Source organism: Osmerus mordax, chromosome 3, assembly GCF_038355195.1.
Source record: "Osmerus mordax isolate fOsmMor3 chromosome 3, fOsmMor3.pri, whole genome shotgun sequence".
In the NCBI taxonomy this organism is placed as follows: Eukaryota; Metazoa; Chordata; class Actinopteri; order Osmeriformes; family Osmeridae; genus Osmerus; species Osmerus mordax.
Genome location: NC_090052.1, coordinates 22758510 through 22782420, shown reverse-complemented (window position 1 = coordinate 22782420; position 23911 = coordinate 22758510). Strand labels below are relative to the sequence as shown.

Sequence of the window (23911 nt, the reverse complement as noted above, 5' to 3'; positions counted from 1 at the left end):
TTTTCAATTCACGCCGTTCACCTGTATAAACAACACTGCAGTTTAGCTGCTTAGTAAATGTGGCCACGTTATATGTAAGTTAACAACGACTGACTGTATACAGTCAGTGATAGCTAGCTAGTATTAGCTAAATTAGCTGACTAGCTAGACTTTCTGAGCCTAGCTTAATACAAACAAAACAATCCGGCTAATTTATCTACGTAGTGTCTTATATGTTATACAAATTACATACACGCACATTCAAATGAAAAGTCTAGATAAAAGACTTTCAGTAATCATTAAAAGTTCACCTCAAACTTTCCTGGTAGAAAACTAAGCCTGTCTTTCGGAGGCCTAGCACGTAGCAGTAAGCTTCAACCTGTCACGTCACTAGAGCTTAGATAAATCTACAAAGAACAGTGGTTAAATTATCTCTGTATGCTTCAAAAACGTCGTTTCACTGTGACAGAAAATTGTATTTGACTATATTGAAGCGAAATGAGCTTAACCTACATGTCTGTTACCTCATACATAATCTTCCATTACCGCCTAACTGGGAGATGGTCTCGTGCTGCATACATTCGGTGACCACGCGCATGCTGGGCTACGATGGCCCAGATCAATCAAAGCAAAGTATTTGTGACTGCCGAGTTATTTGTATTGGATTTTATTTGTTCAAGAAGGTGGCATGTAGCCAGAATACACTATTTAGTGAAGGTCACAAATTGACAATCTCCATGACAACGTGAGCAAGGAACGGATGATTCGAGTGAGTGGGCGAGTATGATGTCAGATACACACACTTACACACACACTTACACACATGAAAGCACTCTCCTATACCAGACTTTTAAACATGCACACAAGCACTTCGTTCACATATTTTCCTGCCAAAGAAACACTTTACCGTTTTCAGAACTTCTTTACCCTGTGGCATTTTATCTGCGCCAGGGTTGGGGGCTGCAACACGTACTTCTTTTAAATGGTTATAATATATTATTTGTGTGTAAATAGGAGTATTTTGTGTGTAGCCGAAGCATATGTGTGACTTCACACACACAGAAGCCCCCGTGTTAGTGAGAGTAAAGGGTGAGTACAAATAAAACAAAGATTACTTTCCAATCCTAAACAAGTTAGGAAACCTCAAGCATTCTTTGTTGCCAGAGTAGAGGTGTGAATATGATGACATTATCTTTTATAACCACTTCCTCTGACTAACGCCGTCCAGAATGCTCTCTTTGAAGTCTGTCTAACAGACCATGCTGTGGTCGTAGGTTCAAGCAGCTGCAACAAGTTTCAGTGCAGCGAGAGAAAAGACTGTTGTTTCTCGCGAATGATGTCGCCACCTTCTCAGCAACAATCTTTGCTGGTGGAACTGCACTGAGTATAAATATAGTCTACCCTTAGCGTCTAACTTAGCGATCTGTTGTGTGCATCTGATGTCACTGTCTGTCCTGTCACTCACGAGCTGTGGACTCCGTTGCTTAGAGACAGAACCGTGAAGCGGTAATACGGATATCGGCCTGCCATAGAAGAGACGCAAAATGAATCCACAGGAAGAGTAATAGAAAGTCTAGCTAGAATTATGTTGATTGGGTGAGATAACCTGGGCTACTTAATTTATGTTATTTGGCCATTAAGTTTTTTGAGTTTATACAAACAAAACATTTTAGAGGTAGGCTAATGTCGTACTTACAAAGTATGTGTGGATTTCTGAAATAAGAGTAGACCAGAGGAGAACGGGAAGAGCGCGCTTATCGCAAGCAAAGTGACGGGTAAGTTTTCTCACGGGCAGGACTTGAGCTGAACTCGATAAGTGAAAGTTGGTTTCTTTCTCACAAAAGATCGCTTAAGTGTGTGGACTTGATGCAGGTGTCGCGCTCCACGGATCAATGGATTAGCCTACTTATGAAACATTTTCAAAAATACGTGATTAGTGGATGGGGGACAAAGCCTATCCCATCCTATTGAACGTTTAGAAGGACGTAGTTGGAGACGAGACAGTTTAAATTGGAGATAATACGCACGGTAGGAATAAACACACTTAATCCTATCCCTCCCCCCCCCCCCCCCCCCCCCCAATTTGGATTTAAAGATCTTAACATTTATAATGCAATGCCATAGGCTACAGTTTACTCAATGACACTTCAATTAGTTAAGTATCTTCTGAGAAAGTTGTTCCTCATTAATAAATATATTTTCATTCTCGTTATGAATTTTCATATAGTCCCACGACGAGTGAATGAAACCTTTATATTTAGTGCTGTGCTTAACATGTAGGCTACTAACATTAGTCAACAGGTTTGGGTCGGCGGTTGTTGTTCAGGAATCCTTTAAGTCAAACAAAACCTTTTCATGGTCCCGTATTTGTGGTATTGGTCTAAATGCATCACTTCCTAGAACCTCATGAGTCATCTGACATTTAAGTACAACAGTCTACCAGCAAACTGCAAGACATGAAAAAAACTAACTTTTACAGAACTGTTATTGCATTCATCAAAATGTATTTTCAATTTAATTAATTAATGAATTGTGTGTGTTTTATCAGCTAGAGAGCAGCTTATCCTGTGAGTACATTTCAGTAGTGTATTCATTGTATCTGTAGAAACACCCCTATGGAAGAGTATGTCACTTATCTCTTAACACCCTGCACTCACAGCCCTTTCTGCAGTAGATGAAGTATTGCAAAACAAACAATCCTGGTAACCAAAACACCTGCAGGATCCACACACACTATTTAAAGATGTGACCAACGAGGCAGATGAGGTTCTCATAGGGACGTGGGCAGAGCTTAGTGGTTAGAGAATTTGACTAAAGATCAAGAGGTTGCAGGATTGAATACCCCCATGGAGGAATGGCAGGTGGGTCCACTATACAGGACAACACAGTGTAGTCAGGGGTCAGGAGAAAGGGAATAATGAGTCTTTCAAATGAAGGAGGGATGAGTTCAGCCAGGTGTGGGCACAGACATGGGTGTGTTGATGACTGGGGTGCCTGTACTATCGGTGTGCTGCAAGAGCATTTTCTTTGTGTATTTTTGCATTTGTTGTTGCAATATCTAACACATAGTACATAAGCACATACTAGATACTTAGGCGCAGTGTAGTATTTCTCACTGAATGTCCTTTGAGAATAATATATCCTGCCCTCTCCACACCCAGACAGGTGAAGACTGCACGACAAGCCAGCCAGGAACCACAGTACTCCACATCTTTGTGTATTTCGAAATGTCCCTTTAGAACGCAAGTCATAGAACGGAGAGTATAAACTTACACTCTGGGGCGCAGCCCAAGGACACAAACACACACTCACAGAGATGGAAAGAGATGAAGGCTTTATTCTCAGTGGTAAGAAAGATAGATGACAGAAAATTGACTCATGAATAAGAGAGGGGTAGAAACAGAGCGGAAGAGGGATTTGGGGGGGATTGAAAGAAGGAGAGGGAGGGATAGATACAATAGATGACAGATGAATGGGAGGGACAGGATTGAAAGACGGAGAGAGAGAGAGAGAGAGAGGAAGAGAGAGAGAGAGAGAGGAAGAGAGAGAGAGAGAGAGAGAGAGAGAGAGGAAGAGAGAGAGAGAGAGAGGAAGAGAGAGAGAGAGAAAGAGCAGCAAATGACATAAGGATGGGAATGGAGCAATCTTTATCATAGATGCATTAGATATAAGTGTTGAAACTCAAATCAAAGGAGACAGGGAGATGAGAAGCTGAGAAAGAAAAGAATGAAGAAAGAACGGGCGGCCGGAAAACTAAAAAAACCTTTTCCCCGATATTTCCGGAGCAATATTTCTTCTCTTTTTATTTGCCCCCCCCTCACCCCCCCACACACAAACACCCTTCTCCTGAAAGAGACAGTTAAACACTCGAGGATTATTCATGCGTAACGGAGGGCAGACATGATAAAGACTGGATTTGTAAAGGCATTTCAGCTACATCTCTAGTCAGCTCTGTTCAGATAGTAAAGGTAGAATTGCTGCTGACTAATAGACTATCAACCTCACTGTTCTGACAGTTTTCTGTTTTTGGTTAATTAGCCAGATAGAGAGATAGCTTGGTGCTTGAGAAACCTCCATTCACCTGGAGGGAAGAGGAGAGAGACTGGAACATTGAGTGGAAAAATCTTTCAAACAAAAGGTTGAGGAGAGAAAAGGAACATGGTTCTGCTGGGCACTTCCTTTCTGCTGTTGTCTGACGTTTGTCCACCCACACGCTCCACAGGTCAACCCAACACAGCTTCATCCATGTACCAAAAGAAACTGTTTAGGAAAGCGTTATTATCTGCTATCAGGGTCATGGTGACTAATATTACATTTCTGTTGTTTTCTTCCTCACATCTAGACACTGGATCGCTCTTTTCACTGCCTTTTCTCTTCACGTTTCACACCATCTCCACCTCCCCTTTCCTCATCTTCACTTCCCCTTTCCTCATCTCCACCTCCCCTTTCCTCATCTCCACTTCCCCTTTCCTCATCTCCACTTCCCCTTTCCTCATCTCCACCTCTCCTTTCCTCATCTCCACTTCCCCTTTCCTCATCTCCACTTCCCCTTTCCTCATCTCCACCTCTCCTTTCCTCATCTCCACTTCCCCTTTCCTCATCTCCACTTCCCCTTTCCTCATCTCCACCTCCCCTTTCCTCATCTCCACCTCCCCTTTCCTCTTCTCCACCTCCCCTTTCCTCTTCTCCCTGTTGCTCGACCTCCGTCTGTTTCTCTCTCCCTAACTTTCCCTCCACAAGGTGGAGGTCATTCACTCCTATAACCGCTTTTTCAACATTTTTATCAGATCTTTGCCTCTTCAGTCCATAACCCATCTCTTTCCCTGTTCCCCTTTCCAACCTCTTTTCCTACCGCCCTTCTCGACCTCCCTTTTGTACCCCTCTCTACCTCCCTCTCCAGCTCCTCCTCTCCACCTCCCTCCTCATCCCTCCACCTCCCTCCGTCCTGCTACAGACTAGGGTGGCACCATGTCTGTTTCCGTGCCGACCCCGCTGCAGCGACGGCGCTCCCTGGGTGCTGCCTCCCCCAAGCGCCTCTACAGGAACCTGTCAGTCAGGCTGTGGGGCGGAGACGCCTCCGTCTCCGGGGAAACGCACACGCCCGGACACCCGTGTCGGGCCACGCCCACTGTAAGTTGTCCTTATTTATCTCTGTCCCCCACCCCCGCCCCTGTCTTCATGTTATCCTCCTCTGCACCAGTACAAGAGCCTGTGGGAGGCGGTGGAGTACGAGGACACGCTGGCCGTCCAGACCCTGCTCTCCAGAGACCGCGCCTCCTCCACGGGAGGAGGAGGAGGAGGAGGAGGAGGAGGGGTGTGGGACAGAGGAGAGAAGAAAGAGAAGGACTGGGAGAGGGAGAGGGAGAGAGGAGTGAACCGAGTGAACGAACAGGGTCTGGTCCCTCTGGATGTGGCGGCGCTTACCCAGAATTCCCCCCTGCTGCACGTGCTGACGAGGGCTGGAGCCCGACACAACCCCGTCTGTGAGTGTGACGGAGAATTAGAGAATGAGTGTGTTAGATGGAGTGTGTTTGTCCCCTTCCATGGGAACCTCCTCATTCCTCCCCTCCTCCCATCCCTCCTCCCATCCCTCCTCCCATCCCTCCTCCCATCCCTCCTCCCATCCCTCCTCCTCGTCAGTGTGTCGCCCAGCTGACTGGATGCGGAAGCTAGACGCGCTGGTCTTGCTGGCGAGCAGGCAGGCGGAAGAGAAGAAGAACGAACTTGCGGCCAAAGCGGGGGTGGGGCCTCAGGTGCAGGTCGACGCCCAGAAACAGCACCATCTGTGGACCCTGAGGCAGCAGCTGTACTGCAGGATGAGGCGGAGCTTCCAGCTCACAGGTCAGGGGTCAGGGGTCAGGGGTTGTCATACAGGGCCGGGGCATGGCCCTTTTCCAGCGTACCTTTGCTCCATCTTATTTAGCCCTTTCATTTCTCTCTTTATAACCCTCTCTCTATATCTTTATTTCTCTCACTCCCTCCATTCTATTGATACTCTCTCTCTCCCCCCCCTCTCTCCTCCCCCTCCCTCCCAGAGCTCCCTGCCCCCCCCAGCAGTGTGTCCCTCCTGGTGACCAGCTCCTCCTCTCTGTACGTGGCGATCAAGGAGCCGGTTGGCATGACGACTGGACTCATCACTCGCTACAGAGGTGGGTGTCTGAGGAGTACAGGAGCATCTAAACCCTGACCTACTGAACCTTTTAATAACATGCACTATTTGCATGTCACTTTGTGTGTCTGCTGAATGAATAAAATGTAATGAAAAATTTATGTAAAAGCAGGGGTCAAACACCAGTCAAATCTTCTGAATAGTGAATGGTGAAAATCTTCACAGCTAAATATAAAGATGTAAGAAGTTTGGGTTTGGTACAATTGTCTTCCTGTTCCTGTCACATGATCACAGTGGAGTGGAGCTCCTCCTCCAGCTTTAGACGCATCAGTGGCTCTGCCCAGATCACCGACACCAAGAGCCCCGCCTACAATATCACTGGACTCAGAGCCGTAAGACACACACACACGCTCACGCACACACATACAGGCACATGAACACTTACACACATGCACGCACACACACAAACTCACACATGCCACGCACACACATACAGGCACATGAACACGTACACACATGCACGCACACACACAAACTCACACATGCCACGCACACACATACAGGCACGTGAACACGTACACACATGCATGCACACACACAAACTCACACATGCCACACACACACATACATGCAGACACAGAGTTTCACAGACATACACACGCAGGGAGAAATGCACGCACACACACACACACACACACAAGCATGTTCACGTCTCTCGAGCCGCGACGCCTCTTCAGCCATAACACTCCTGGTGGTCCAGACGGCCCCACTTAGCCGGAATAATTAATGACGAGAGAGTTAATGATGTACTCACCCTGCAGAGGCATGTTCATCAGGGTAAAGCTAGCCCATTAAAGATCGCTTCTGTGTGTGGTCTGGCAGGGAGTGCACTGCTATGTGAGGGTGATGGCCTACAACGTGAAGGGTTGGGGCCCACCACAGACCTCCAGCCCGCTCAGTGCTGCCCCCTCCAGTGAGTACATGGAACAGTGTACAGGGGGGCGTTCTGGTCAGTCATTTATGTTGTTTTTGTTTTGACTATTTAAAATGGTGTGTGTGTGTGTAGGCTGGAGGGAGTGTGTAGGGGTGAAGGCAAACTGCATGAACCAGGAAGCTGTGGTTAGGAAGATTCTGGAACAGACCAGGGAACCCCACTACAGAGGATACTGCATAGGTACACTATCACTACATGTAATACTGGATAGGTACAGTGCTGTGTTTCAGTTCCTATACTCCCCCCTCAAGTCTCTAACTTCGTACCCCCCCTCCCCTCCTCTCCTCCCTCTCTCCTCTCTCTGTCTCCTCCCCTCCTCTCCTCCCCCTCTCCTCTCTCTGTCTCCCCCCTTCCCCCCCCCTCCTCTCCTCCCTCTCACCTCCTCTCTCTCCTCTCTCTGTCTCCCCCCTCTCTCCCCTCCTTCCCTCCTTCCCCTCCTCTCCCCCCTCCTCTCCTCCCTCTCCCTGGTGAGCTACAGAGGGCTCGAGGTTCTCTTGCCCCAGTAAGCGACTGTCCGTGTCCCGCAGTCTGAAGCAGCTCTTCCAGTCGGCCACCAAGTTTGTGCGCCTCCTTCAGAGGTAAGGTGTAGAAGCTCCTCACCTCTCCTGCATAGCTACCCCCCCCCCTCTCTCTGTCTCTCTCCCTCTCTCTCTACATCTCTCTCTTTCTACCTCTCTCTTTCTACCTCTCTTTCTCTACCTCTCTCTCCTCACCTACTCTCCTGGATATCTACCTCTCCCCCTCTCCCCCTCTCCATCTTCTTCCCCCTCCCCCTCCTCTAACTCTTTCTGCAATATCATCTTCTTGCTATGCTCAACAGTCTTTTTCTTCAATCCTTTTTCTCGTTCCCCTCTCTTCTTCTCCTCCGTGTGGTGGCCATGTTAGGGGTGTGTACCTGGCCACTGTGTTTTACCACAAGGAGAACGTACTGGTCACTGCAGACGACCAGCTCCCATTGGTGGAGATCCAATGTTGCTCCACCTCCATCACGCAGGACTTCCTTTGGTTCGCTAAGGTCAGCTGTCAATCAAATATAGATAAATATACAGGAAGTACAGCCTTGTGCCCTGTATAATATCTGTTGCTTACGTTGAAGTAGCTTTGTTCCCTCTCCGTCTCTCCCCAGTTGTCCTGTGCTTGGCAGCAGGTGCCCTGGCTCCAACAGGCCCTCTCCTCCGCTCTCTCCTCCTCCTCCTCCCTCCTGCAGAACAGACACAACATCCTGCGGGCCGTCACCCAGCTGCAGGTGAGAGCTGTTGTCTGATGCTGTAGAACTTGTACTGTACGTTACTGAATGACCGGATTATTTTTTCCCCAAAAGAATGTTCTTAAAGATTGAACAAAGAAATTGGAAAAAAAGTTGACAAAAAATGTTTTTATAGGTTGAAAGATAATTTTGAAAAAAGGTTTCTAGAAAAGTTTTTGTCTCTCTCCCTCTATTTACCTCTTGCTGTCTGCCTCTCTCCCTCTATTTACCTCTTGCTGTCTGCCTCTCTCCCTCTATTTACCTCTTGCTGTCTGCCTCTCTCCCTCTATTTACCTCTTGCTGTCTGCCTCTCTCCCTCTATTTACCTCTTGCTGTCTGCCTCTCTCACTCTTAATGCTCCCCTCCTTCTCCCCCCTCCTTCTCCTCTCTCTCCCTCCTTCTCCTCCCTCCTTCTCCCCCCTCCTTCTCCTCTCTCTCCTTCCTCCTCCCTCCTTCTCCTCCCTCCTTCTCTCCCCCTCCTTCTCTCTCCCCCTCCTCTCTCCCCCTTCTTCTCCTCCCAGTCCTCTCTGGGGACCTCAGACCTGGGCCAGGTGTACTATGAGCCCCTGAAGGACCGGCAGGGGAACGTGGTGTTGGTGACGGTGAGGGAGTGTGCTGCCCCCACTGGGACCCCAGAACCCCCCCTCCACTGGGTTCCTCTGGACCGGCTGGAGAAGAACCGCTGCAGAACTCCCTTACTGCCGGAACCCTCCGCCATGGACACACTCACGGAGCAGCTCAAGGTGTGTGTGTGTGTGTTTGTGGCTGGGTGACAATATACCTAAACATTGTTCAGTCCCACAATGATGAAGCAACATTTGACCCCAAACTGTCTTTTCTCTCTCTTTCTCTCTCTCTCTCTCCACTCCTTCCCTGCCCCTCCCTCCCCCACCCACCCACCCACCCACCCACCCCGTCCTTCCCTCCACTCCTCTCCTTCCCTGACCCCCCCCCCCCTACATCCTCCCCAGGAGAAATTGAGCTACCACAGGCGTAGCGGGCAGCGGGCCCAGCCGGGCCTGTACGTGGGCATCCTGAAGCTGTGCAGCTCTGTGGAGCAGATCAGGGTCCTAGTGCCCCAGAGGTTCCCCAACCTGCTGTGTCACACACGCATACGACACAACTCACACGTGTCCCGGTACGCTGACACGCCACGCCGCACTGCACACGCCTGTCATATGTGCTGTATTGTATGTTACATGACATGTACGGTCTGTTTCGTGTCATAGGAACACATGAGTTCCAGTACACATCTATATACTATCTATATACTACATACTATCTTAGAAGTATTGCATGGATCAATTGTAACTGTCTCTGTATGTTTGAGTGAAGTCTCACTCTATCTCTCTTTCTCTCTCTTTCTCTCTCTCTCTAGAGAGGAATGGGCGTGGTTACAGAGCCACGTTCTGTCTACAGCCAATGGGAGTGTGCTTGGTGGTCCAGGGGGCGGGGATGAGGGCCTGATTGACAGCTGCGTCCTGGGGGACTTTGTGAAGCATCTAAGAACAGCAGTCACACTCCTCCTCACCAAGCTCAACATCCCCCTCTACAGGGTAAACACAATCACAGGCCTGGTGCACCTGCAGGCACTTCAGCTTTGATCTACACTGTAGAGAAAGATTTAAATAATAACAACTTGATTATTCAATCTCTTGGTTTTTATTTAGTCTGATCTAAACTCTACTGTACTGTATCACTGCCTCTCTCTCTCTCTCCCTCCCTCTATTTCTCTCCCATTCCTTCTCTCCCATCCCCCCATTCCTCCCTCCCTCGCTCGCCCCCTCTCTGTCTGCAGGCCTATCAGTATGGTGTGTACACCAGGGAGCTGCTCCAGATGGGAGAGCAGATGTCCATGATCCTGCTACTGCCCCCCAGCGAAGACTTCAGTTCCAACTACTGGCCACTAGTGGGCACCAAAGAGCCAGGCTTCACTCTGCCTCTGCAGATATTTGAGCTGGGTAAGTACTGATATAATTGTGTGTGTGCCTGCCGCTGTTTTTCATTGTGCGTGTATACCCTTTCATGATAACGTCCCTCTCTTTTTGATCAACTTCCGATTTTCCCATAGTGCACTTCTGGACATACAAACGTGACTTCCTGTCCTACTACTGCCAGGCCTGGGTCCGTCTGGACCTGGACACGCATCTTTCCCAGCAGGCTTTGCGGGAGGCTATGGACCCCAAGGAGGTGCAGGAGGCCAAGGAGCGTCTCAACCACATCACTCAGCTGGCACAGGTGAGGGGGTCAGACGCACCTGGCATCCGCTCCCCGCCCTCACCTCCTCCCCCTCCCCTCCCCCCCCCTTCCCTTCCTCTCCCCTCCGCCTCCCCTCTCTAACACACCCTCCTCCTCGCTCCTGTCCCCAGGGTCTGGACGTGGTGTGGCGGGGCTCTCGCTGGATCATGGACGTGTTGCAGTGTGTGCGCTCCAGGAAGTGGGTGGGGGCGGTGCCCCTGGGCCTGGTCATGGGGGGTGACCCCCCCCCTCGCCCAGACACGGCCGAGGAGGAGGAGAAGAGCCTCACCTGCAGACAGTGGCCCTTCCACCCACACCCCCAGAAGACCCCCGCAGGTAACTAGCAATCAGTCAGTCTGAGTCTGTCCACCATCCATCTATCTATCTATCTATCTATCAAACACTAATACATGAGTGAACGCCCCAGACGAGCAGTGGAGAGGGTTCGGTCTGTATGAGTGAGGTATTTCCCTCTGCCTCCCTGCAGAGAGTGTTTGTGCGGCGACCGTGGACATCACCAGTCTCCCAGCTCCACCTGCGCTCCTGGTCGCCCCCGACAACCCCGTCAGTCAGCTGGGGGGCATGGCTAAGGGCGGCTACCCCGTGGACATCAACGCTCAATCACGCCTCGACTACAGCACCGCGGTCGAACCAGGGCTGGAATTGGCTGATGACTTCGTCACGCCCGTGATCGACGTAGCGGCAGCGGTGGGCCAATCCGAGGAGTCCTCGGCCCTGCCGGAAAGCTATTGCGGAGAAATGGGCTGCCCGCATGTGTTTGTGGCCGAGCCAGTACAAGTGCTGGCGGACATCTTCCCCACGTTGAGTCTGATAGAAGAAGAGACCGTACTGGAGACCGGAGCAGGGGAGCTGTTGGGGAACCGACAAGGGAAGGAGGAGGAACAGGAACCTGAACCCTGGGTGGAGGAGGAACAGGGAACTGGACCTGAACCCTGGGTGGAGGAGGAACAGGGAACTGGACCCTGGGTGGAGGAGGAACAGGGAACTGGACCTGGTTCTGGGGCAAGGGAGGGATGGGATAGTTTGGCAGTTGGTACAAGCAGCATGTTCTTCAGCCTGGGGACTCCATCCCTGGAGACTCCATCCCTGGGGACTCCAGCCCTGGAGACTCCATCCCTGGGGACTCCAGCCCTGGAGACTCCATCCCTGGGGACTCCAGCCCTGGAGACTCCATCCCTGGGGACTCCAGCCCTGGGGACTCCAGCCCTGGGGACTCCAGCCCTGGAGACTCCAGCCCTGGAGACTCCATCCCTGGGGACTCCAGCCCTGGGGACTCCAGCCCTGGGGACTCCAGCCCTGGAGACTCCAGCCCTGGGGACTCCATCCCTGGGGACTCCAGCCCTGGGGACTCCAGCCCTGGAGACTCCATCCCTGGGGACTCCATCCCTGGGGACTCCAGCCCTGGGGACTCCAGCCCTGGGGACTCCAGCCCTGGAGACTCCAGCCCTGGGGACTCTAGCCCTGGGGACTCCAGCCCTGGAGACTCCAGCCCTGGGGACTCTAGCCCTGGGGACTCCAGCCCTGGGGACTCCAGCCCTGGGGACTCCATCCCTGGGGACTCCATCCCTGGGGACTCCAGCCCTGGGGACTCCATCCCTGGGGACTCCAGCCCTGGGGACTCCAGCCCTGGGGACTCCAGCCCTGGGGACTCCAGCCCTGGGGACTCCAGCCCTGGGGACTCCATCCCTGGGGACTCCAGCCCTGGGGACTCCAGCCCTGGGGACTCCATCCCTGGGGACTCCAGCCCTGGGGACTCCAGCCCTGGGGACTCCATCCCTGGGGACGAACAGAGTGCTGAGTCTCCTTCTATCCCCTTCCCCCTGCGACAACATCTTGAGCACAGCTTGTAAACCAAGCCTCACTTCAACAGACACTTTAGCTTGTCCCAAGACAACAGGGCTCCTAGGGTGGCCTGCAGGAGGTCCAGTTCTCTCTGGACCTCTGAGTGTTGAGAGTGTCACATCTTTACCCACCAGAGACTTGGGTCTGGTTGAGGATGATGCAGTACCACACGTGTCCACGGGAGGGCACAGTCTGCCAGCGAGGAGCAAAGTGGAGTGGGTCTGTTCCTTTCACAAGCCGTCCTGATGTGTTGAATCAGGTCAGAGTTTCAACTGGGGCAGGAAGGAAGCTCTCCAGGAACAGGGTGGGAGGTGTACAGGGGCATGTCTAGAACAGTGCCACCCCTGGACACTCCCTGTACATGCCCCTGGAGGTGTATGCTATGGCTATATACTGTATGTCCGTGGAAAGTTTGTTCTACATGTATGTATATTGTATTTCAAGTTCTTGAAAAGCTAATGTTATAGATGTGTCTTGTATGTCGAGTTACTTTATATCATGGGATGCATACTGGGGGTCAGATGGCTGAGCGGTTAGGGAGTTGGGCTATTAATCAGAAGGTTGTTGGTTCGATTGCCGGCCGTGCAAAATGACGTTGTGTCCTTGGGCAAGGTACTTCACCCTACTTGCCTCGGGAGGAATGTCCCTGTACTTACTGTAAGTCGCTCTGGATAAGAGCGTCTGCTAAATGTAAATGCATACAAAGCCGAATAAATTATTCTGATAATGTGCAGCTTTGTAAACCGATCATTATTCTATCCAAAGTTTATATGATTTAGATTTGGATGACTATATCACTTTTGCCCTAATATATTAGACTTTTTTCAGAATGTTAGTGTAAAAGATCAAAACCCAAGCAAAGCAGCTGCAGGTGTCTCATTCTTCACAAACTCCTTTTAACCACTAAAGGTGCAAAAAGAGCTGGGATTTACCACCAAATGTAACACTTTTGCACAGATTTGTCAAAATTCAAGACCAGGATTGATGAGTTAAGCCATGCTTGAGTTTTTTGTGTTTATTTACTATTTAAATTAGACTACTGAATGCACATTGACAACACAGACTTAACGGTTATTCCTTACTAATAATACGAGCAATCCCATTATACAAGTCCAACCAACTACATAGGCAAAAATGTTGAATATTTTGTATACAAATGTAAACGCTAGGAGAATGGTGGAAACTATGATCGTTATTAAACCATAAATGACTAAATAAATGATGGAAAAGACAGATGAAATTAGCCAAACGAGCGATCCATACAGTCCATAGAAGACCTTCCAGACGCACCAGAAGGGGAGAGATACCAGGACCCACAGCAGCTCAAAGAAACCAGTCCTGGGATCCTACAATAGATTTGATAACTGGATTACTTAACAAATTATACACCATTTCTGGACTATACTCAAGATTTAACAACCAACTTCATTTTAAAAAGTTTGAATATTAAGAAAATATTATTACCCTGGCTTGATGTGTATGTGTGTAATAGATTGTATTTGAATATCGTAAAGATTATAGATGTATCTTTGTATATATTGTACAGATGGGGAAAGAGAAGTGCATGCCTGTTGTTCCAGATCAGCAGGACAGAAGTCCGGCTCCAGCTGAGATCTCTGCTCTACTGTGTTTTCTGCAGTATCAAGTACTAAGTATGTAAGTACTTTAACTGTAGAAAGAGAACTTTCGTCATTATGTGTTATTCTAAATGTATATTATTTCATCCCAGTTGACCGCTGTTGTCGGTACAGTCACGTGTTCTTGTAGTAGCCCGCTACTTACGGAGGAAAGTCGTTGCTATGATTATCATCAGAGCCTGTGGCCATGTCACAATGTCGCATGACCTAATTCTTTGAATTGGAGAATACTGAGAAGAAAATCAATATAGTTATACTCCAATAAAACATTTATTTCGTAGTTATCAACACCAGCAGCAGAATGCATCGAAGGTTAAAGTTTGGAGATTAGAGCATTACTACTAGCATAAGCAGCTGCCTTGTGTTCATACCTGTAAAATCACCTCAGAGAGCGCCGATTTCTTGTAAGCTTCGGCGATGTTAGCAAGGCGGTAGTTCTTAATGACGTCTTCGTTTCTGGGGAAGACTTTTCGACACTCTGGACATTGGTAGTCCTGTAAGCGCCTCATGGCAGTAATGCAGGACAGGCAGTAGCTGTGTCCACATGGATATTGGTGAGGCTCGGTCAGAGTTAACAAGCAGATGACACACGTCAATTCTCCTTCAATAATATCCATTGTTAGAGTATGTGTACCAATTGTCGTCCACACTCGTAGTTGACTAAATGAAACCAAAACGTGTTTGTGTCTCACGCAGTCTCAACAAGGGGCGGTGTCCAATCAGGGGGATTCCTACAGTTAGTACTTCCCTTCCATTTTTTGATATTTTGCCAGGAAGACAAATCTGCGAGCTGATTTTCATTGGTCTCAGTGTTGCAAAATAATTCTCACCAGAAGTCGCTATTGGCTCTCTAAAAAGTCGCTAAAAGTTGCTAGATCACGTGACGACGTAATATATTTCAGAAGTACAATTACATATCTAACAGCCTATTAATCCACCTATTAATCAATTGATTAATAAAAAAACGTATAGACCTAACAGCCTACTTGTAGCCTATACACATTTGGAACGATAGAACAGTAAGAAAGGCAAACATGACGTCATTCACAAATCAAAGGTTATTCTGCTGCTGCTCAACATCAAAAACGCAGGCTAACGGAAAGTAACTCGATTTGTCACTAGTCGCTAGACTTTTGGTCGCTAGCTTGTCATAGAAACACGTCACGTTTTGGTGAAGAAGGTGTAAATGAGTAACTTTTACTAAACCTTAAAAAATTGATGTTTAAAATGTATTCTGCATGTCAGCAAGGCTTATGCATGTGTATTTATTTACTTACTAAATGCTGCTGATAAACACACAAAAAAGACGTAAACACGAAGATGAATAGGAATGATACACTGACAGATAGCGGCCCGGTCGCGTGCGCTCCGTATCACTGTGACATCACGGTCTGTCTGCATCTCTGCTGCGCCAAGCAGAAACGGACCGGAGACCGAAAGAAGGAAAGACACGGATAAAAATAGCTCACCGCCGAATTTTCTTCACGATTGAAAATTATAGATGTGTGGATTAGACTTGTAGTTACACTACAAATTCGTCATTAATACACTTTCTAACGTAGTGTCGACTGTTTGCATGTGTCCGGGAGGATGGCGTCATTGGAATGTGCTGCGTCGAGTTCTGGTGAGGACAAATTACATTTAGGCGACATTCTGTCTGAGTTGTACACAGAATATATTTTTTAAATCTACCTGCTTTAAATTACAGTTGATTTTAAAGTAGCATTATCTATTTCTAAAATGAAAATATGTATTATATAGCCTACAGTTTTCAACAGAAGTCAGGGTCACTAGTGTTGTAGTGCAGACTGACAAGTTTCTCCCATGACACCCCTCAACATGTGTCACTGACATGTTTTCAGTGGTCAAAAGAGCGCTCCTTGTGGGTTCATGGTTGTGTATCACGAAAGATAAACACACGTGGGCACACAGCCCTGCACATCACACCACAGGGCAGGACACGCATGAAGTTAGTATAGTTACTTACTAACGATGATCCCTGTACATCACGTCCCAGCAGGGGAAGCACCAGAGGAGCCCGGTCGACCAGCTCAGGAACCCAGCGTTGGTGATCCGTGTCCTGGGAAGTCATGTCCTACCAAGCCCCTCCCTGGAGGCCTCTGTCTGAAGGAACCCGGCAGTCAGCAGGCCTGTCCGGGGGATCTGAGGGTTGTGCTGGTGGGGAAGACCGGCTCAGGTAGGAGCTCCACTGGAAACACCATCCTTGGTAGGGAAGCTTTCCAGGTGGACTCCTCCCCCTGCTCCGTGACCTTGCGCTGTGATAGGCTGACCGTCTCCGTATGTGGGAGGAGCGTGTCTGTGGTCGACACACCAGGATTCTTCAACACTCGCCTCTCCCCCCGGGAGGTGGCGTGCGAGGTGGGCCACTGTGTGCTCCTGTCCTCCCCAGGACCCCACGCCCTGCTTCTCACCCTCCAGCCCGGCAGGTTCACCCCGGAGGAGAGAGAAGCCCTGGACTGGGTCCGGGCCGTGTTTGGACCTGCAGCCTCCAGGTACACCATGGTTCTGTTCACCTGGGGAGACCAGGTGGGGGGAAGGAGCGTGGAGGACTACCTGGGGGCGAGCGAGGAACTCAGGGAGTTTGTGAGCGGTTGCCAGGGAGGATATCACATGCTTGACAACAGCAGGAGAGGAGAAACAGATGTCTCTCAGGTGGCCCAGCTGTTGGAGAAGATCGACAAGATGGTGGAGGGCAACGGCGGAGGGTGCTACACCTACCACATGTACCAGGAGGCAGAGAGAGCCATCGGGGAGGCGCAGGAGAGGATTCTGGGAGGAGAACGGCAGGCGGGTCTGGGGGAGGAAGAGGAGGCCGCCGGCAGAGAGGGCAGGATCCCAGAGATGTCAACATTAAAGCTCCTGGGAAGCGAAACCCAGGGCAAGAGGGAGGAGGAGGAGAAGAGGAGCAAGAAGGAGGAGGAAGAGAAGAGGAGGAAAGCAGAAAAGCTTTTTTGGTGTGAGCTGGTGACTGCTCTGGGGAAGGGTGCGGCGGAGGGCGCGGGGGTGACAGAGAAGGGGAAGGGGAAGGGGAAGGCCTTGAAGAAGGTGAAGGTGGTGGAGAGGGCGGCGGCTTTGGCCACTTCGCCGCTGTCAATCACCTCAGCTGCCAAGGTGGTGAGCGGGGCGGTGAGAGAGGGCAGCAAAGTGCTGTACAAACACCGCAAGGCTCTGCTCCACTGACGAGGGGACACGCTACTGCCACCTGGTCCCTTCATGTGCTTGGACATCGGGGGGGACAGGGGACCGAAGGGCAACATGCTGTTTTGGTATGATGTGAAGTGGTTGTTGGTGGTTTTTACTCACTCACTAACTCACATATCTGTTATTTACAGTTACATTCATTTGGAAGATGCTTTTATCCAAAGTGACATAAACAGTAAATAGTGCTAATTATACAATATCTACTGTTTAAGTACAGCACATTGTCAAGAATCAGAAGTGAAAATTTCTAACTGTATTTCAGTGGTTAATGTGTCAAGGAGCATACAAGAGTGCAACAGTAAGCTAATCTCAACTACAGTATGACATGATTCACCTACACTATTCATTTGTACCATTGTTTCCAAAATTTACATTATGATGCCCTGATGCATTGATTGTTAGTTGGCTGGCATGCAATCGAAGACAAGTAAAGCACTTTCATGAAGCATCAAGTGTTGACCTAAAGGTGTGTGTGTGTGTGCGCTCAGCAAATTGTAGTGAATGACTGCTGTTAAAAACCAGCCATACGCACAGTTATCATAAGGAGAGCCAGGCTGACAAACAAAGGAGAGTTTTATTGACACAACTTGCATATTCATACATTACCATTTGTGCTATTAAATATTCTGACCATATGATATTACATGAAGACATTCTATAAAACCAAATAACATAAGTCTTGGTGATGCCACTCTGATTTCCTTAATAAAAGTTCCAATATCTTTAGTTTCCTCTGTGACATCACCTGAAGTTCCAAGCCCCATTTCACTCCGAGAACTAATTCAGAACTTACTGAACAGGAATGAATATTGGAGGTTTTGCCGAGAGAGGTTGAAGGCAGGTTAGAAAAGGGTTCACAGTAGCCAGATGGCAAAAAGAAGAGTGAAACATTAGCACACAGATACGAAACCGATATAATTTTTATTTATATCATGACTTAAAAAAGCATACTTGTCATGAAAGCGAGAAATTTAAAAATACCAACTGCATTTGACAATCAAGAAGAAAAATCTACATCAAGAAAGAGGAGAAGCAAACAAACAGATTCTTTATGACTCAGATCTGACAAAACATTCAACACACATGAACCAAGACATAACGACAAAGTCCTTTGGTCAGTTCTCTTACAGGAGAAGTACACATTGACAGACTTAACCCACACTTTCCCATGCACACACAGACACACACTGTACCGTTCAGCATGCACACACAGACACACACTGTACTGTTCAGCATGCACACACAGACACACACTGTACCGTTCAGCATGCACACACAGACACACACTGTACTGTTCAGCATGCACACACAGACACACACTGTACTGTTCTTAGACACGTATATCCCTTTGGGTCGTACACATTGCTCTGCGAGTCCTCCAGGTGGTGGATGAACGGGGCTGGATGAGGAAGGACCGTCAGGAGGGAAACAGAGGTTGTAGAGGGTGGAGGCACATTTGCAGAGGGTGGAGGCAGGAAGGACCGTCAGGAGGGAAACAGAGGCTGTAGAGGGTGGAGGCACATTTGCAGAGGGTGGAGGCAGGAAGGACCGTCAGGAGGGGAACAGAGGCTGTAGAGGGTGGAGGCAGGAAGGACCGTCAGGAGGGGAACAGAGGCTGTAGAGGGTGGAGGCACAGTTGCAGAGGGTGGAGGCAGGAAGGACCGTCAGGAGGGGAACAGAGGCTGTAGAGGGTGGAGGCACAGTTGCAGAGGGTGGAGGCAGGAAGGACCGTCAGGAGGGGAACAGAGGCTGTAGAGGGTGGAGGCAGGAAGGACCGTCAGGAGGGGAACAGAGGCTGTAGAGGGTGGAGGCACAGTTGCAGAGGGTGGAGGCAGGAAGGACCGTCAGGAGGGGAACAGAGGCTGTAGAGGGTGGAGGCACAGTTGCAGAGGGTGGAGGCAGGAAGGACCGTCAGGAGGGGAACAGAGGCTGCAGAGGGTGGAGGCAGGAAGGACCGTCAGGAGGGGAACAGAGGCTGGAGGCAGGAAGGACCGTCAGGAGGGGAACAGAGGCTGGAGGCAGGAAGGACCGTCAGGAGGGGAACAGAGGCTGGAGGCAGGAAGGGGCTCACACTGGCATGGGCAGGCTCATGCTCTTGCTTCCTCTTAACACTGAAGAGAAAGAAGAAGAAGAAGTCATCCAGGGTCAGTACGGGCAACTCACAAGGATAAAGTGATCATAAATGTAAATTCAAATAGTAAGTAAAATATCCTGATAAAAAATATCCATCCTCTACCCCCTCCTTCCCTCTTCTCCCCCCTCTTCCTCACCCCTGGTGAAGTAGAGATAGAAGAAGTCGCAGTAAAAGATGGTCTGCACCACACCGGACACTACGGCGATCTGGTCAAAGAAGCCCTCGGTGTGGTAGCGCCACACCCAGTTGGCCAGGTAGAGCGTGCGGTACAGACCCAGGAAGAACAGGTAGTGGGTGGTGATAGACTCCGCCTCCCCGGTGTTGGTGATCATGAACAGCTGTGGCAAGATGGCCACCGACTCCAGGTAGATGGAGAAGGTCCACAAGATCTGGGCATAGACAGATTTTCATACATGGTGAAGAGGAGGAGGAGGAGGATGGGCTCTCTATATACAAATATAACGTCTTTGTGAGTGAGGAACTGTGAAGTGTCAACTGACTGAAATCTCATTTTATCTCATTCTGAAATCTCATTTTATCTCATTCTGAAATCTCATTTCTAATCAAGATTCTATTCTAATCTAGATTATATTCTGTTCTATGTTCTTTTAGAGAAGTGAAGGCATAGTTTGGACAGGTCAATCTTTACCTACAGTAGCAAAGAAGTAGCCTAAAAAGTATTTCACTGCAGTCTACCCTATTGTAGTCTCTTGCATTCATTTTACTACTGTATTATACTATAGTCTGCTATAGACACGGGTGTGTACAGTACCTCTAATGGAGCGAAAGCATAGTTCTCCAGGAAGGACAGGCCAGCCACAGGAACCAACAGGAATTCAACGCGGAACGAGTCATTCTCTGAGTCGAAGGTGTTCCTGAAGCGGACGTAGATCAGGTAGACTGTGGCGTAGGCGAGCCCCAGGAACACCACCTGCACCACGGAGAGAGAGACACAGAGGGCCAGATGGGGTTTGAACCTGCAATCTCTTGATCTGGAGTCAAAAGCACTAACCACTGAGCTCCTGTGCCCATCCCTCTGATATAACTCTCTGAGGTCGAAGGTCATCTCACCTTCATGACTGTATTGTAGGCAGAGATGAAGGTGGTGATCAGGTCCAGGTACCTGGTTGTAAACACCAGAGCAAACAGCACCTGGGACTTTCCCGAGATCCCTGCGGAGAAACACGCTGCCAGTCAGGTTCATATCCCACTTTCACTGCCACCGGTTCAGTTTGTTCGACACCAGTCACCAGTGGTTTGTTTGAACCACTTCCATATCAAATACATGGGTTTTACGCAACTTACTGTACATGTATAAAGCAGAGATCTTTATCCAAAGCACTTCAATAGCAAACAGTCGGACGTTTAACCACATTTTGGGGGTATAGGCCAACCGATTTGAGGGAATACATTTTGCATGATAATACTCGTTGGTGTCACTTTCACAAGAGACCTGTGCGTGAAATGCTGCAACAACACTGCCACGTTACAAGGCTCAAGCGTCAAGGCCTGCGTTGTGTTTTACAATGTTTGTCACGATGGTAACAACTACCATTACGATTCCGAAGTTCCTGTACTTTGCGAAAGTTAGTTGCAGTTTAGACTGCAGGGCAGGCATTCCTGTAGAGCGCAAAGTAACAAAGAGAGTCGGTAACGAACTACTTAGCATGCTATTTAATGTCAACATCCAAAGTATCTATTAATGCCAGTGGCTGTGCCCATGTTAGTGAAATTAATCATCTTATGTAAGCGAGCTAGTTTAGCGCAAGAGAACAATTTGGTTCCAGATAAAGTAACTCAGGACTAAAACTTTCCAAAAGCAGTTTACTTTGTTCAACTTACCAGCACACGATCGGGATCTCCATATCTTTGTAAACAGAATAATAATAGCAACAAGATGCGACACGTCACCAGCTAGACGAAAAATGTTCATGTTTAGGCTACTCGTTCAAAATCAAAACGTTGGAGATAATTGTTTACAAAAGAGCAGAATAAATTCTCAAAGTTTGCAAGTAAAAAAATCTAGCGACTCCGACTCTTCAGGTCAAGTTACTCTCCTGAATAAGCTGATAACCTACCTAAAGGCTACTATTGCTAAAACGATTAAAAAATATTAAACTCAGTAGAATAGCTATTTATTTCCTAGAGTCCACAATTTCTGCAAAGGACTATACTATCTGTTATCCCGTCTTTAACGTCATGAAAAAGTTGAAGCCGGTGACGTGGCTGACAGGTCGAACAGGATGCGCATTCTCTGCTTGCCTGGGGAGGCGGAGCTTCAGTAGGCTTGTCGTGAAGAGGGCGGTCTCTCTCTCAGCCACAGCGGAAGTACTTTTAGCTCACTAAACGTTTTTGATCAGCAGAGGGCGCCATACTGCAAACAATGAGGAGGGCAGTTAGAACTAGGCTCCACCAGCTGTATTTATGTATTTATTTATTTTATAAAGGAAACCATTTTGTTGTCAGTTAAGTAACAAACCATGGAAATACTGTTCAAATCAAATCAAGCACTTGTCAGCCTTGACTTTCTGCTGTCTATATGAACATTTTGAATTCAGCATATAGAAGTTGTAGCATTCCATTATTATGTTTGAAGTTTTTTAAGTGATTTCAAAAGTTGACTTTCCTATTTAAGAGGTATACAGAGTACAGAGTGTATTTACCCTAAGCATGACAATATGTTCTGCCTGTTCTCACATTCTGACGACAGCTATCAGGTCCAGATGTGAACAAAATACAACATTTTGAAACCTTTTTCGAATTTTTTTGTAAATCTTCTGAAACTGTTGTTTCAAAACTTTCTTTCAAAAATATTTGTTCAACCTTTCGAAAATACGTTTTCAACCTGATGACAGCTATCTAAATATGTGACCTCTACCACTACCAGTTACCCCAACTGAAAGCCAGCTGGCCACAGGACCGCTGTTAACTTTAACAGAACAATGTGACAGGGAGGTCTTGCCACAAAATGAACCCTGTGCTAACTTTGACTAGGAAAGTGCCAGATGCCTGAAACCTACTGTGGTTACTGTGGTTACTCATACTAGTCCCCTCAATATACAGTAAGAATGATTTGATGCTGGGATATAAAGAACAGAAAAGACAGGGAGGAGGGGCAGGAAGGAATGCAGAGCAGGAGCCTCCAGTACACATGGGTATGTGAAGTCACATCCTGTTAGAAGGCAGATTATATTATCATTCAGACGACAACCTTTTGAATGTATAGTGTTTTTTTTTGTATGTAGCCTACTATTAGAAGTACAATTTCTTTAAATAAAGTATGGAAGATTTATATTATATTTTTATGGTGCCACTCGGTTGTGTTGTGATTGGTAGGTCTATTTATCTTTTTAAATAAACTAGAATTAAGACAATGTGGTGCTAGTAATTAAAGTAGATACGGGTAGTGGAGTAAAAAAAAGTCTGGCCATGCCACTGGTGTGAAGACGACAGTCTTTTCCATCACCTTGTTTTTCCTCTTTTCCTCATCACCTGCTTTCTCTCACCTCTTTATGATTCAACATCCCTCTATCTTTATCTGTTCTTCCCTTCCTCCACCCCCCCATTCCCTCCTTCAATCCTCTTATATATATGAATCATCATCTTAACCAAACAACGTCTCTCTCCTCCTCCTCTGTCTCTCTCCTCCTTTTAATTTCCTGGCTATCACGCACAACAAACATAAGCTAGTCTACAAAGCTACCATGGTACGAAACAGTAGTATAGAAGCAAATCAATAACATAATGTTTTGAATTTTAAAAGGCATTGAACACTTAATATTGAAATTTAAACACCACCGAATGTGTTGGTTTTGAAGTCACCTCTTTAAAATTGAAATATACATTTATTTCAATGTTTCAAAAAATGCAGAGATTCAAGGTTCGTGAAATTCAGGTTGCTCAAATTCGAACAGTAAAATTCACATCCCAAAAATTCAATAAAATAATTCTAGCTTCAGAAATTCAAAAATAACAAATTCCATTCTGCTAAATTTCGAATGTTGAAATTCAGATTAAAAAAATTCAGATTAAAAAAATTCAAGGCGAAAAAATTCAGATTAAAAAAATTCAAGGCGAAAAAATTCAAGGCGAAAAAATTCTAGGCGAAAAAATTCAAGGCGAAAAAAATCAAAGCAAAAAAATCGGAGCCTGAATGCAATCGAACCATCTCACTTCTCCAAGAAGGTTCCAACTGCAGACCTCTTTCCTCAAGCCCCTCTCATCCAGGTGTAGCTGCAGGCAGTCATACATGCAGATCAGTCATACAATCACTGCCTGGGGTCTGAGGAGAGAGGTCCGATCTGAGGCAAGTAATAGCTTGGGATCCCGGATGTTGCAATCTGAATTCTTTAGCTCAAATTTTTCGGAATTTTCGAAAACATTTAAATTGGTGTAGTGTTGTGTGTGAAAAAAAGTTTGAGGTTGAAACAATATTTGTTTTATTTTGAAACATACTTATCATTGTCTTATCATTGCAAACATAAGTGTG

General features: G+C 47.7%; 3 protein-coding genes and 2 long non-coding RNA genes across 5 annotated transcripts; 3 read left to right on the top strand and 2 right to left on the bottom strand.

Moving 5' to 3' along the window:
• The first annotated feature begins 4947 nt into the window (after nucleotides 1-4947).
• On the top strand, nucleotides 4948-12437 carry LOC136940577 (ankyrin repeat and fibronectin type-III domain-containing protein 1-like). The gene is made up of 18 exons (XM_067232767.1): nucleotides 4948-5109; nucleotides 5180-5462; nucleotides 5620-5820; nucleotides 6015-6128; nucleotides 6383-6480; nucleotides 6971-7061; nucleotides 7155-7262; nucleotides 7561-7660; nucleotides 7968-8097; nucleotides 8209-8328; nucleotides 8850-9071; nucleotides 9300-9466; nucleotides 9707-9884; nucleotides 10127-10289; nucleotides 10400-10566; nucleotides 10698-10902; nucleotides 11054-11553; nucleotides 11643-12437. The coding sequence occupies exons 1-18, from the start codon at nucleotides 4948-4950 to the stop codon at nucleotides 12435-12437; spliced, it is 3804 nt and encodes a 1267-aa protein (XP_067088868.1).
• Nucleotides 12438-13448: 1011 nt separating this feature from the next.
• On the bottom strand, nucleotides 13449-14773 carry LOC136941062 (uncharacterized). Its single transcript, XR_010876438.1, has 4 exons — nucleotides 14438-14773; nucleotides 14212-14296; nucleotides 13998-14098; nucleotides 13449-13775 (listed from the first exon to the last, which is right to left on the bottom strand). It is a non-coding gene; the product is annotated as an uncharacterized lncRNA (long non-coding RNA).
• A 742-nt stretch (nucleotides 14774-15515) lies between these two features.
• LOC136941148 (GTPase IMAP family member 4-like) lies at nucleotides 15516-17272 on the top strand. Its single transcript, XM_067233570.1, has 2 exons — nucleotides 15516-15690; nucleotides 16084-17272. Exons 1-2 carry the CDS (start codon nucleotides 15657-15659, stop codon nucleotides 17265-17267), a joined length of 1218 nt encoding a protein of 405 aa, XP_067089671.1. The 5' UTR covers nucleotides 15516-15656; the 3' UTR covers nucleotides 17268-17272.
• Nucleotides 17273-17850: 578 nt separating this feature from the next.
• Nucleotides 17851-19400, top strand: LOC136941242 (uncharacterized). The gene is made up of 3 exons (XR_010876465.1): nucleotides 17851-18722; nucleotides 18903-18939; nucleotides 19344-19400. It is a non-coding gene; the product is annotated as an uncharacterized lncRNA (long non-coding RNA).
• On the bottom strand, nucleotides 18191-21631 carry kdelr3 (KDEL endoplasmic reticulum protein retention receptor 3). Its single transcript, XM_067233691.1, has 5 exons — nucleotides 21265-21631; nucleotides 20494-20594; nucleotides 20195-20353; nucleotides 19559-19811; nucleotides 18191-19399 (listed from the first exon to the last, which is right to left on the bottom strand). Exons 1-5 carry the CDS (start codon nucleotides 21353-21355, stop codon nucleotides 19356-19358), a joined length of 648 nt encoding a protein of 215 aa, XP_067089792.1. The 5' UTR covers nucleotides 21356-21631; the 3' UTR covers nucleotides 18191-19355.
• Between the last annotated feature and the right edge of the window lie 2280 nt (nucleotides 21632-23911).